Raw genomic sequence first — 15422 nt, 5'->3', positions numbered from 1 at the left:
TATATGTGTAGATGTTGCTAATTCAAGATACAGACATAGAACATCTATAAAATTATGAGATACGGTAGTTTACTGTAAAAACGAGAAATTACTATTACGGTTTGAACCGTATTTTTAACGGTAAAGTACTGGCAACCACAGCTGCCATTTTTTTATCGCAAATTTTACGGATTTATTTTTTTTCAGTGTACATAAATCCAAGTTTGCCAAAAGCAAACCTTTCTTCATGGTGCTAGAAAAAGAGATTCAAATGTATATAAAAGTGATTTCCAAGTCTAAAAATAGAAAAGCAATTAAAACAATTAGTATATGCTGCTCCTTTACCAATTTTACATAAAAAGGTTTGTATATATGCATTTCCTGTAGTAAAAGTGCATTAAAACTCTTGTTAATAACTAAAATTAGAAAATGTGCGCAATATATTTGTATGTAATTTGAAAGTTAATTAATTTGATAATTATGTACCCTCTCCTCATTTTGTTTTCTTCAATTTCCCTTTTTTTCTCACTTATTTCATTCTTAATAAGATATGTAAAGTGATTTTATTGAATAAGAAAACTGTACATGCTGGTTCTTGTTAATAAAAAATATAAATAAATAAGAAATAAATAAACACGACAATCAAAAAAAATTACATAATGTCTAATGTAGAGACAAAAATCGCCTTAATCTCGTGCAAGATTTAATACTATATATATGGCACTTAAAAATTTAAAAAGCAAACGTAATTTATGGCTGACAGATTTGTAATTCGTAATTTATGGCTGATTCCTATGGTAACTACATTTACCAAAATAGAAAAAATATTCAAAAACAACAAACGTATTAAGTTTAGTAAGTGTATAGATTAAAAATAACCAAGAACCAGTTTAACTCTTGAACTGCAGAGGCGGACATTTTGACTGTTTTTATTTTGCAAATAACTTTGTTGAAATAAAACACAAATCTACAATTGCCAAACTTTTATTAAACGTCTAAATTTCCTTTTAATATTTTTATTTATTAAAACTACCAAACACAGACTGTGAATATAAATTATAAATTAAAAAAAAACATGCTTTGTATTTTGATACTTCACATAATTGCATGAATTTTATCAAGAAGATGACACAGGCCCACAATAATAAAAGCTTCAGATAATGTTGTTTGGTGAGGAACTCCATTTATAAGCTGATCTGAATCCCACAATGAAACTGCTTTAGAAATTTAGATGCTGTTTCTTTGTCCTAAAGCTGGTTAAAATTTTATTAAACAAATTGATTGTTGTTGTTTTATTAGTTTATTTGTTTTTGCATGCCTAAGTCAAGTCGTAAAACTAGAGATTTTTATGATACAACGTACATTGGGAAAGCGTTCCAGTCATAAAAAAAAGAAGTCCCCTCAGTACCCAAATTGGGGAACCCTTGTGAAAACACACACATTTGGACTCTCCCTATCCAGGAGGAGTACTGCACATGAGTAAGACAGATGTGTCCAAACTCGGTCCTGGAGGGCTGGTGTCCTGCATAGTTCAGCTACAACGTCCTTCAACACACCTGCCTGGATGTTTCAAGTATACCTAAAAAGAGCTTGATTAGCTGGTTCAGTTCGTTTAGTTTGGGTTGGACTTAAAATATGCAAAACACCAGCCTTCCATAACCAAGTTTGGACATCCCTGGGGTATGATGTTTACCTGGTATGGAAGACAGGTTTGCCTAAGGAGGAGGGGGGAACTCACAGTGGCTGACTGACGCATTGACCGTGCTTTGCAGGCACCAATTTCCAGAATGCAGGTTGACCAAGCAAGACAACATAATGGGCCAAGCACCGGCTTCCACACCAAGTCTGGTGTTAGGGCCTTAGAGGAACTCTCTAGAGCAGGGGTCACCTATCTCGGTCATGGATGGCTGAGGACTCTGCAGGGTTTAGCTCCAACTTGCTTTAGCACACCTGCCTGGGTGTTTCAAGTACACCTAGTAAGACCTTGATTAGCTTGTTCAGGTGTGTTTGATTAGAGTTGGAGCTAAAATCTCCAGGACTCTGGACCTCCAGGAACAAGTTTGCTGATCCCTGCTCTAGAGCTGGGATCACCAATCTCAGTCCTGGAGGGCTGGTGTCCCTGCTGAGTTTAGCTCTAACTTGCCTCAACACATCAGCCTGTAAGTTACAAGTATGCCAAAAGTTTCAAGAATGGCAAGTTAATTTCTTAAGCACATTTCATAAACAAATATAACTCAACACAGATAAGTGCTTTACATAAACAAGAGAAACATGTATAAGAAATAAAAACAGATAAAAATGTGATGATAAAACCTGATGTGCGATCTGTCGGTAGTTGTTCAGTGCTCGATCGTGCAGTGGCCAAGAGGACTCACCCTGCTTCGACCCAACTTCTGTAATTTCTAGTTTACCAGATCCTAATGATCTGAGTGATCATCTGTAATGTAGTGATGTCCTAGGCCATTTAGTGATTTATAGACCAGTAATAATACTTTAAAATGTATTCTGAATACAACTGGGAGCCAGTGTAGAGACCTGGGGACAGGTTTAAGACCTTAATCAGTGTATTCAAGCGTGATTATGGTTGGAACTAAACTCTGCAGGACACCGGCCCTCCGGGAACTAGTAGCAGAGCAGTGTAAACACATTTATCTAAGGGCCTACTCAAACTATGCTATCCGAACCGTGCCCAGGCCTGTTTTCCAGATCGTTTGAGAAGTGTGAGTGCTCGGGCTCAGGCACGGTTCACTTGGCCGGCCCTGGCCTGGTTGGAAGAGGTGTGGGCCTGAGCGCGGTTCACTTGGGCTTTGGCGCGGTACTTTGTAGTGTGAGTGCAAAAAGCCCGAAACTGAAGTGAGACGTGACTTTAAGGGGCTGTTTCATATGGATTTATTAATCATTCTTACTGTTCAGTGAACGCAAACTGCCGTAGTTTATTAAAGACGCAAACCCCTCAATAAACCACAGCTGCGCACCTTCAGAAGACCTCCTCATTCCTGCAGCACGAGGGCTTTATGATTGTTTAAATATGACTGCGAGTCACCGCATCCCTAAGGACTGTTTGGCGAAATATTTGACTGCATGTCACTGCATATCAAACGACTGACACGATATAACTAGAGAAATCTCCACTGTGCTGCTGAGTGAGAGAGCGCTTCTCACTGAACAGCGCAGCATCGATGACGCAAGCGTGCCCAGGCCAGATTGTGGTGTGAGTGCGGGCCGTCGGAGGAGACGGGAGGGAGGACAAGCGTGCTTTGGCCCAGTTTGAGGCAACTGTACCTAGTGTAAGTACGGCCTAAGGGTTAAATTTTGTGAAGCTCTTCCCATGTTCAGTACTTGTGTAAGGTTTCTCTCTGGTGTGAATCCTCTGGTGTCGTTTCAAGCTCCCAGTTGTAATATAAGTCTTCTTACACTCCCAGCACGTATTACTCACTCACACCAGTGTGGACCTTCTGATGTCTCCTTAAATACAACCGCGATGTAAAGCTCTTTCCACACTCAGAACAGGAATAAGGCTTCTCGTTTGTATGAAGTCGAAGATGGTCCTTCAGTCCTGGAAGCCTCGAAAATGTTTTGCCGCATTGATCACATTTGTGAGGTTTCTCTCCGGTGTGGATCAGCAGGTGATGATGAAGGCTTGGTGAGTGACTGAAACTCTTCCCACACTGAGTACATGTATACGGTTTATCTCCAGTGTGAATCCTCTGGTGTATGTTCAGTTTTTGCAAGCGACCGAAACTCTTGTCGCAGTGCGAACACTTGAAAGGTTTCTCTCCAGTGTGGATCATCTGATGCTGTTTCAATCCTCCTGCTGTAATAAAAGTCTTCCCACACTCAGAGCACACAAACTCTCTCACGCCAGTGTGCATCTTCTGATGTGCTGTGAACTGCGACTGCACTGTAAAACTCTTCCCACACTCAGAGCATGAGTACGGTTTCTCCTTTGTATGAACTCTAAGATGGATCCTCAGCACTGAAAGCGTTGAAAATGTTTTCCCGCATTGATCACATTCGTGTGTTTTATCTGCAGTGTGGACGATCATGTGTTGATGAAGGTTTGATGATTGCCTGAAACTCTTCCCGCACTGAGTACATGTATACGGCTTCTCTCCAGTGTGGATCATCTTGTGCTGATAAAGGTTTGATGGTTGTCTGAATCTCTTCCCGCACTGGGAACATGTGTACGGTTTCTCTCCAGTGTGAATGCTCTCATGTGCCTTCAGGGTGTGTAGCTGACTGAATGATTTGCCGCAGTGTAAACACTTGTGAGGTTTCTCACCAGTGTGGATCATCTGATGGATTTTTAAACTGTTTCGACAACTGTAACTCTTCCCACACAGAGAGCATAAAAAACCCTTCATCTTTGTGCGAACATTGAGGTGGACCTTCATGGATTCAGTCATCTCTGAACAATAAATAAAAACAAAGAGCAGACATGTGATCAGTCGAGAACGAAACAGGAGATCCACAATCCACAACTCTTGAAACTGAAAGCTCAAGATTTTCACAGTTATATTGTAGGCCCTTTATTCCGATATGTTGATAAAACGTGAAAATTAAATACACTTCAGATACATATACAGACATCCATGGTTTCCTCTACATTCATTCTTCCGTGGTGGGGCGCCACACCAAAATTCATCCCGTCACGGCTACATTACAGCTTCTTATTTAAAATATTCTGTCGTGTTTTAAATAGCAGGTTACAAATCGCACCGAAAACGTATGAAAAGGTAAGTGAATAATAACAGCGCAAACTTTTCTGTGACCGTAGTAGTGCTGTGCGTGCTGTTTAACCCTTTAAAGTGACGTGCTGACTGACTGACAGGTGCGTGAGACCAGCAAACACGTCGTAGCTTTCAGTTATGATGAACACAGTTTCCATAATCATACTTTATTCATTCATCCTCATTCATTCATTAATCTTCTGCCGCTTTTCCGGGGCCGGGTCGCGGGGGCAGCAGTCTTAGGAGAGAACCCCAGACTTCCCTATCCCCAGACAATTCGTCCAGCTCCTCCGGGGGGAGCTCAGCTCCTTCTTCACCAATTATACTTTATTTATAGATAAAGGTCTGTGGCTCTGCATATAATGACTTTATCTTGCTGGAGTTTATAGCCGCTTCACTTTACTTCAGGACACATTAATGCCGCGGTCCACTCCGCAAGTCAATCAGAAACATTCATAAATATTCCTAGCAAATCTAATAAATGTTGGAGACATACTCGGTACATAAACGCACTAAATCACACTTCAGCCGCGCTTATTTGAGGGCGCACAAGAAAATCTGCACTTAAGCAGCATATTTTTGAGGATGCGCAAGAAGTTTTGTGCACGAACAGACGAAATCTGCGCTCAAGCAGAGATTGACATGCTCGTAGTCTATTACATGAATGCGATCTCGACTTAATACTGCGCCCATGACATTTGTCAATGAAATAACGCCACATGTAGTGGTAGATCTGTGTAAAATGGCCAACAGAGTCTGCCGCCACAGCTGGAAAAAATCCTAGAGGAAACACTGGACATCCCATCTCTTTTTAGCGAGGCATAATAATAGAACATTTTGGTGCTCAAATTTGATGCATGAGAATTAAAGTTGACAATCTTAACTATTACGACCTGGAAGGGCTGGATATTTAGATGATCTACTTACCGTGAAATTGTTTTGCGTGTCTCTGTAGAGTAAATGTATCCCTGAAACTCTTCCCACAATCAATGCAGTGATGCGGTTTCTCTCCAGTGTGAATCTTCTTGTGTGCTCTCAGATGTTTCGACTTACTGAATCTCTTGTCGCAGCGTGAACACTTGTAAGGTTTCTTTTCAGTGTGGATCCTCATGTGAACTATGAGACCGTATTTTCGCCCAAAACTCTTTCCACACTGAGTGCAGGTGCACCTATGTTCAGTGTTTGTGTGAGTTTCATTTTCACTCTTGACATGTTTCTCCTCATCTTCACTCAGTTCTTCGCTCTCCTCCTTTACCACCACATCTGAAAATTAAGTAAATTGGTTACATTTTAAGAGCTGGATTTTAGTGACCATTAGGGCTAGATTTTAATTGTATAAAGGGAGATATCTGATACAGCCACTTACACTGGACAGTTTTAAAGTTTTAACTGTACTTCATTAAAAAAACAGCATGCCATATTCTAAAACACACACACACAAAAAATGTTAAGATAAATGAAAAGTGATATGAGACAGAACTAAAACTGATGAAGTGCTTAAAGATTAATAACCTCACTGTTGTTCAGCCTCATTATTGAAGAGTAATGAATAAACACAAACCTATTAGTTCTTCAGTCTCTTCCTGTTTAATTCTGCAGGGTTCTGGATCACTCATCTTCTCACTGTCCTTCAATAAACTCTTTGTCTTTGTCTTTCACTGATGGAGTTCAGAGCAATAAACAGAGAAATTTGATTAATTTACACTGATTGGTATAATAAATCATTTATAACTACATCATGTAGGTGACACAATATGTGATCTAAGTCAGCTAACATCATGAAATGTATTTAAAGTAGGCATGGGCCTGTATATGATTCTGATGGTATAAAACCTTGGATAAAAAAATCACGGTATTGTGAATTCTGTTCTAAAATGTTTAAAAAATTATTTTTTAAATGTTCTAATCACAAAAACTTTTTCCCCTTTTGAACAGTATGTTTTATTTTGAGAAACATTTAAAATATTTTGGAAAATTAATTATGTCAGGCTAAACTAATTATTGACTTGTGCGGCCTTCGTTTGTATCAAAAACAGACTTTTTTATGATTTAATATGGCATCTTTAGATATCTTTTCTGCTGGAGATACTGTTGTCTTAAAAAACAAAACAAACAAACAAAAAATCTTACATGCCTTAGGAACAGAATTGGTTGGAATCGGTTTTAAAACCTTGACCTTTTCCAACTGGGGTATACCTTGAAAATAGTTATCGTCCCATGCCTAATTTAAAGTGTCAATATGTAGCTCTAAAAAATATCAGTATAATGATTGAAGTAAAAACAGGAACCTTTGATGTGAAATAAAGAGGAGCAGCTCTGATAATATCGATGAGCCTCAGATTAAAAACATCCATTTAAGATCAGCTAATTTTACACTAATCGCTTGCAGGACAAACATATTATCGTACTATTTTAACCACATTTATATCAATATCTAGTCTAAATAAGAAGTATTCATATCAATTCAGTATTTCGACTGTTAGCATGTAGCCTATGTGCTATGTACACAAACTGGGAAATCACAAAACCCTTTAAAACATAAAGAGCATCAAAGTTACTGTAATTGCCATCGTAGATTCTTATTATCTCACTTTACAGATCATACTTTACAACATAACGAACACAAACCTGTAAAAACTACACACTAACACAGATAAACTCAAACACATTCACTCATAGTGTCCTCTCAGAGCTCCTCTCTGCCTGCTGTATTGTTTTGGTCAGCAGACACACAGATAGAGGTGAACTCAATGCAGAAACTAGTCGCAGATTGTCGCTTTAATAAACTGTAAAGTGTGTTTTATTGTTGTGTAAACACGAGAATGGGCGTGAATGACTCACCTCAGCTCTGAAGACTCGACGCTGAGTGAACGCGTCATCACAGCGGGGCGGGCGCAAAGGAACGTCGTCGATTAAAGCGACAAACAAAAGAAAAATACACCGACAAACCAAAACAGTGGCTGATTCTCGTTTTCAAGAAGGCAGATAACGGACTTGCGTTCTTATAAAGACTGCTCTTGCCAGGTCACCTCGGGAAAACGAATTCGGAAGACCGCAAGAGACAAAAAAACGCGTTCTGTGAGAACTTAGATGCTGCGTTTTTCATGATGGTCACATGACCTTCACGCGTTTTTAACGGAACATTATTTAAACATTACATCATTCATACATCGATTTCTTCTCCCTCTTTTTAATATAACACGCACAAAAACATTACAAACATACGTTTCACCAAACATAAAACAGATTTTAATTTAAATTTCAGCAAATGAACTCCCATAATGTGTTTATGCCTGTTTAAAGATTTTCAAGGTAATCTTTACTTTCACCGTCTCCCCTGCTGAAAAATCCAGCTTAAACCTGCCTAGGCTGGTTTTAGCTGGTTGACCAGGCTGGTTTTAGAGGGATTTTGGCTATTTCCAGGCTGGTTTCCAGCCATTTCCAGCCTGGTCTTAGCTGGTCAGGCTAGAAAATGACCAGCCAAATCCAGCTAAAACCAGCTTGACCAGCCTGGTTTAAACTGGATATAGCTGGTTTTGGCTGGACTACCAGCTTGGCTAGCCTGGTCAAGCTGGTTTTAGCTGTTCATCTCCCAGCCTGACCAGCTAAGACCAGGCTGGAAATGGCTGAAAACCAGCCTGGAAGTTGCCAAAACCCCTCTAAAACCAGCCTGGTCGACCAGCCAAGCAGCCTAGGCTGGTTTAAGCTGGATTTTTCAGCAGGGTCATTTAGGAAAACTCCTGAGATAAACAAGTTTATCTCTAAACTTTTAATAATAGACAAAAATGTTGCGCTTCCCATCCCGTCTCCTTTGATGATGGCGGATAAACCCAGCTTTAAATGAACTCTTAATTGGAATTTTGTTTACGCACGTGAATATGTGAAGTATCACAAGCAGTCTATCAAAATCCTACCGATTTCCTGAAATTAACTATGGTATTATCCAGCACAGCTCTATAATGAGCTGAACTCTCCTTTCTCTCTATTGGATGAACACAACATGCAGCCTATATTCCTCTTTCTGGTTCTACTTCAGAGAAGAGAGAGGAGAACATATCACTGCTTAAACTAACTCTGAAATGTTTTGCGTTTTCATCTAATCGATTGATTAGTAAGCAACGGACTCAGGCCGCGTTTACACTAGTGCGTTTTAGTTTTAAAACGGCATTTTAGATCAAAAGCAATCCGGGTCCATACTAGCATGTCACCTAGCGTTTCTGAACATATCTCCGTCCACATTATGCCACCAAAAACATATATCACATGACCATTCAAGCATTCTGGGCATGCGCGTTCTAATATAAACAGGAAGCATGCATCTCGCTCGGCATTTGGTTATTGTTAGTCAACAAATGCCGATTGAACAATAAACGCGATGGCAAAGAAAGCAAGAGAGGTATTTTTGTGGACAGACGACGAGGTTGAGTTGTTACTAAACGTAACGAATAACTGCACAATAGCGCCTAAAACAGACAATAGTGCAAACAACGCTCCCATTTCTGTGTCCATGTTGTTGTTTACAGTACTGTCTTCCGATAGCGTTAAAGTCATGTGTTATAGTCATGTGATAGGGACTTGACGAATAAGGGAAGGATACGCAATGACACAAAAGCCCCAATCAGATAGGCGAATGTCGGCAGCCCCGCCTCCGTTTTCAGATGTCTCCGTTTTCCCTCATCCACACTGAGACAGAGCAGCAGCGTTTCAGAATGAGAACGGCCTCTCCAGCGTTTCCAAAACGCTCCGTTTTCAGCGCTCGAAAACTCCGGCGTAGTGTGGACAGATGGCGTAACCTTAGCAAAACTTAAGCGTTTTAAAACAAAAGCGCATAAGTGTAAACGGGGCCTCAGTGTGCATGGTTTGTTTATGTGATGAATTTTTTGCATATGATTACGAAAAAAAACGCATACAAACATTTCAGACTTCAGTGTGCAAAGAACTTAAGACCTTGATCAGCTGTGTTTGATTACGGTTGGACCAATGACTGTAAAAAATATGGACGACGCGACAGCCCTTTTTCCCATTGAACGCCTTGAGGGCAAAACGCCTGCTTGACGGGCACAAACTGTCGCAAAAGACTGCTGAAATTGGAGCCTTGACATGCGCAGAAGGACTGTCTGATGGACTGTCTGATGGCGCCAGCTCCGGTACGCAGCGCATAACTTACTCGCGGCGTCGCGGGCTGATTCCAGCTCGCATGCGGCAGCGCCGGCTCGCTCGGCCGCCGCATCTGGCTCGATTGACTCGGGCTGGAATCGGACAGTGAGTCCAGGCATCCGGAGTAGGTCCAGCAGAGGTAGTCAGTCTGAGCTCTAAGGGATAAGTCTCCGGCAGGCGAGAATCTAGCCGGAACTGTGTTTTGCTATCTGGGTGGTTAGGCGTGTATCAGCAAACTAATAAAGCCCGAAAAAAGCCCTGAACTTAGCGAATAAACAGTGTTCCACCAGGATCATGTATGTCAGAAACTGTAGTTTACTGCTGAACTCATTTTATCATGGTAAAATAACACAGAAATCGAATAATAACACTTCAGTCTCCTGCCGAAGCTCAGACGCGCTGCTTTGAGAAACTGTCAATCACAGCTGTCAATCACGATGACACGCCCAGCATTAAATTACTGCTAAAAACAAACTGTTTACAAAAATGAAGATCTGCACCTATTTCAGCACAATAACCAGTGCCTTAATCCACCAGAACCATCTTTCGGGACATTTTATTGCAAGTGTAATACATTTTTTTATTTGGGCTCAAGTCTCCTTCATTAACACGGAGGAGGCGGGCTTTATGACTTGTACTGCAGCCAGCCCCCAGGGGGCGATCTAACGGCCGAGACCTTCACTCAAACGCAGGCTTGCGGCACACTTGGGTTGGACCTACACTCTGCAGGACACCGGCCCTACAGGAACAAGTCTGGTGACCCCTAGTGTTTGCCAATAGAGAAATTACAAGCAGTGTAAACGCACTTATCTCAGGGTTAGGGGGAATGGAGCCGCAAACGTTTTTGACACCAAAGTTAGTTTGAAGAAGATATTAGGTATCACAATTGTGCTCCCATGCCGCAGTGTGATCACTTGTAGGGCTAGACTCCAGCGTGGATCTTCATGTGTTTGTTAACATATGATAATTTGGTGAAGCTCTTCCCACACTGAGTACATGCGTATGGCTTCTCTCCAGTGTGAGTCCACTGGTGTGCTTTCAGCTTTTGCAGAAGACTGAAACTCTTGCCGCAGTGTGAACACTTGTAAGGTTTCTCTTTAGTGTGAGTACTCTGGTGTAGTTTCAGCTTTTGTAAGTGACTGAATCTCTTGTCGCAGTGTGAACACTTGTACGGTTTCTCTCCAGTGTGACTCCTCTGATGCTGTTTCAATCCTCCCGATCGGATAAAACTCTTCCCACACTCGGAGCACACAAACTCTCTCACGCCAGTGTGGATCTTCTGATGTACTTTCAGATGCGACTGCACTGTATAGCTCTTCCCACACTCGGAGCACGAGTACGGCTTCTCCTTTGTATGAACTCCAAGATGGATCCTCAGCGCTGAAGGCCTTATAAAAGCTTTCCCGCATTGGTCACATATGTGTGTTTTCTCTCCAGTGTGAGTCAGCATGTGTTGATAAAGGTTGGATGATTGTCTGAATCTCTTCCCGCACTGACTACACGTGCACGGTTTATCTCCAGTGTGAATCCTCTCATGTGCTTTCAGGGGTTGAAGCTGACTGAATGATTTGCCGCAGTGTAAACACTTGTGAGGTTTCTCTCCAGTGTGGATCCTCTGATGGATTTTTAAAACGTATTGACGACTGTAACTCTTCCCACACAGAGAGCATACAAAACCCTTCATCTTTGAGTGGACATCGAGGTGGTCCTTCCTGGCTTCAGTCAGCTCTGAAGATTGAATAAAAACAAAAAGGAGCAAGTTTGAAATTGAAAACTGCAGATTTTGAGGTTATTTTGTAGACCTTTTATTCCAGGGGTCACCAAACTTGTTCCTGGAGGGCTGATGTCCTGCAGAGTTTAGCTCTAACCTTAATCAAACACACCTGAACAAGCAAATCAAGCTCGTACTAGGTATACTTGAAACACACAGGCAGGTGTGTTGAGGCAAGTTGGAGCTAAACCCTGCAGGACCGAGATTGGTGACCCCTGCATCATTCCAACGTGATAAATAATCTACTAGTCTTTCCAAAATTTAAACTACTTTCAGCCATTACATCATTTAAAGACCTTAAATCGTCGCTGTCGCCACTGGTTCAGGATTGGTAGAGCTACGCATCGATGAATTGGCTCTTCAGTGTTTGAACTCTCAGTAATGATTTTAAATCACACTGAACTGAGCTAAACTGAACTGAACTTAAACACTAAAAACTGAACTACACTGTTCCAGTTACTATGACCATTTATGTGAAGCTGCTTTGACACAATCTACATTGTAAAAGCGCCATACAAATAAAGCTGAATTGAATTGAAATTATGAAGTACACTTCAGTAATATATGCCGACATAGGGATGCAACGATTATAGATTTTGGTTGTACGTGTTACTCCCCTCGAGATGAAACAAAGGCTCAAGTCGTTCTTGATTTTAACTGACATTTATTCGGACATGAGTCTGTAGTATGTCGTGTACATTCTAGCTTTGCACTCCTTTATGTCCCAATATTGCCGTCAGAACTACGAAAAGAAATACATAAACTTCAATTAACCCCTTAAAGGTGATGTTGCACGTAACGAACAACATACATACAACCAAAAGATAAAGTGCACATTCAACATGTAAAGAAACACCCTTAATTGGCTAATTATACATTACATACGGACACATAATCATACATGTTCACATACGTTAACACTAGGGTTGTAACAATATACCGGTATGACAGTTTACCACGATTTGAACGTGCACGATTATCATACCATGAACAATTGCATATCAACGGTTTTAACCCTTAAAGACCGAGACAGCCGCCCGCGGCTAAAAATAAGTATTGCTCTTAAATGTTTAATAACTTTTGATCCGCTGATCCGATTCATACAATTCAAAGATTGGCATAAAGAAGAGAATCTCAGCTTTCCAGTGCTGTATCACATAACATTCGCGGACTTTCAGAGGCTCCGGAATCAGTGCGGTTACGTCATCAACATTTGACAACACTGATTTGACAAAGAAACGCTCGTCACTGTGTCTCCGGACAAATCAGACATGATACATTGATGCATTGTCCCTCCTCCATGCCCAGATTGGTTCAAACTCGCTATATCACAACCAATAAGCATAGGTTTCGCTTTTGTTTTTGGACCAACAATGAGCTTTTTGAACAACACGGAATGAGAGATAGGCATACATTTATGCGCGGCTAAATAAAACGCAAAAAAAAAGTTTTGCATGAAATAATTCTTATACTAAGTACTTTTGCATGCACAGCAGCACAGAAACATGACAAAACAGTGACACAGCAAAGACGAACTGCTGCTCTTGCTGTTTTCAAAAGACGCAAATGAAGATGCAGCTGTTTGTCTGCATTGCAGACAACCATATCCAAATCCATATCGATAGACAACCATATCCATGCTGGCACATAAAACCTAAGGATGTTCCATATTGAATCTAGTTTCGTTATGTAACTATTTATAGTATAGTAAATATTTATATCTATTTTTTTACTGAGGATTTGCACCATGTTTATTTGGACTTTATTTGGACTTTGACACATTATTTATTATTTTCTTATTTTTTATTTGTTCATTGTAAGTGGTGTTGTTTATAGTAACTAAAAATATATTATTTGGAAAAAGTCTAATTTGCTTCACTGTTCTATTATTTTGTAACATTTGTAACATACCGTATACCGCGAAACCGTCAAACCGTGGTATTGTTTTAGACGATTATCATACCGTGAAAAATTCATACCGTTACAGCCCTAGATCACTCTCATCGGCAACATTATTTGTAACTTTAAGTGAGTTTTGCAAACCTACTTTTCATTGCTTTCCTGCTCAAACTTTAACTGTTTGCAGTTCTTGTGGTCACAAACACCCTCATCTTAACTAGCGCGACTGAAAAGCGCGAGCGCATTGCGTACGCATCCCTCCATTGGAAATAATGAACTTGCATGAGCTTGCATTAGTTATTAGCCTGAGTCATCATAATTAACCCAGTGTATCTGGTTATTAGTCTCGATGTATAAACAAGCACAAAGTTGGCATAACTTTGTTTAGTTGCTGCAGTTTTGTTCTGTGCAGAAATACGCCTTTACGATTAATTAACCATGACGAATTAAATTGCGGGTAATAGTGAAACCGGTTAATCATTGCATCCTTACCGACATCTCCAACACTTTTCATTCATTCTCCTTCAGCTTAGACTCTGATTTATTAGAGGTGCCACAGCAAAATGAGCCGCCAACTATTCCAGCACATGCTTTACAGCCGAAACCCAATACTGGGAAACTGCATGCCATATTCTAAAACACAAAACAAATTGTTAAGATAAATGAAAGGTGATATGAGACAGAACTAAAACTGATGAAGTGCTTCAAGATTAATAACCTGACTGTTCCTCAGCCTTTCTCAGAGATGGGTTGCGGCTGGAAGGGCACCCGCTGCATAAAAATGTGCTGGATAAGTTAGCGGTTCATTCCGCTGTGGCGACCCTGGACTAATAAAGGGACTAAGCCGACAAGAAAATGACTGAATGAATGCTTCATTGTTGAAGAGTAATGAATAAACACAAACCTATTAGTTCTTCAGTCTCTTCCTGTTTAATTCTGCAGGGTTCTGGATCACTCATCTTCTCACTGTCCTTCAATAAACTCTGTCTTTGTCTTTCACTGATGGAGCTTCAGGAGAATAAACAGAGAAATCTGATTCATTTACACTAATTGAGGAAATAAATCATATTATGTCATATCTTGTAGGTGGCAATATGTGATACGTAATTTGCTCAATTTGATCAGCATCAGATTAGCTCATTCAGTTTTTGCTGGATACTATTGTAATTAATTTGAAAAAAGTCTCCCTATCAACATATTTTATATACCAAGTAAGTATATTTACCAAATATTTGACTAGATGTTAGCAGTAGCACATCTATGTGGTACTTACAGTAACATCAAACCTTAGAAATAACAAAACCCTTTAAAAAATAAAACTTTAACTATCAATTAAATGTTTTTTTTTTCTGCAACAAACGTATATGTTCCACAACAGATCATTATGAACAGAAACAGAGAAAAAACTGGGCTCATAACTTCCTCGCAGAGCTGCTCTCCGCCTGCTGTATTGTTTTGGTCAGCAGACACACAGATAGAGGTGAACTCAATGCAGAAACTAGTCGCAGATTGTCGCTTTAATAAACTGTAAAGTGTGTTTTATTGTTGTGTAAACACGAGAAAAAGCGTCAACGACTCACCTCAGCTCTGAAGACTCGACGCCGAATGAACGCGTCAGCTGTGACGTCATCATGGCGAGGCGGGACCAAAAACGCGCCAGAACAGCAAAAACAATCGATAATGTGGACAAAACAAATCTTTATCTCAATCGTGTGCGAGATGAAATATTGTTTTTATGCACTAAAGCTGTTAAAAATGCACTTAACAACAACAACAACAACTAAAAAAACGTAATTCATAACTTAGACATGAAACTACACTACCATCAATAAACAAACAACATTTTTAGAACTAAACCAAAATGTTAAAAATTAAATTTAATAAAA

General features: G+C 40.2%; 1 protein-coding gene across 4 annotated transcripts; it reads right to left on the bottom strand.

The window, feature by feature from the left end:
* Positions 1-947: 947 nt before the first annotated feature.
* Positions 948-7577, bottom strand: LOC100535941 (uncharacterized). 4 transcript variants are annotated; one of them, XM_087302241.1, is made up of 5 exons: positions 7338-7577; positions 6271-6367; positions 6076-6131; positions 5637-5972; positions 948-4387 (listed from the first exon to the last, which is right to left on the bottom strand). In XM_087302241.1, the coding sequence occupies exons 4-5, from the start codon at positions 5818-5820 to the stop codon at positions 3408-3410; spliced, it is 1164 nt and encodes a 387-aa protein (XP_087158367.1). In that variant the 5' UTR covers positions 5821-5972; positions 6076-6131; positions 6271-6367; positions 7338-7577; the 3' UTR covers positions 948-3407. The 4 variants fall into 4 exon arrangements, with proteins under 4 accessions (XP_087158367.1, XP_087158366.1, XP_087158365.1 ...); XM_087302240.1 differs by having other exon boundaries at positions 7551-7577; XM_087302239.1 differs by lacking the exon at positions 6076-6131.
* Positions 7578-15422: the final 7845 nt, after the last annotated feature.

This window comes from Danio rerio, chromosome 22, assembly GCF_052040795.2.
Source record: "Danio rerio strain M-AB ecotype USA chromosome 22, GRCz13ab, whole genome shotgun sequence".
Lineage (NCBI taxonomy): Eukaryota > Metazoa > Chordata > Actinopteri > Cypriniformes > Danionidae > Danio > Danio rerio.
The sequence above is the reverse complement of the archived record's forward strand: the minus strand, read 5'-3'. Positions and strand labels throughout refer to the sequence as shown.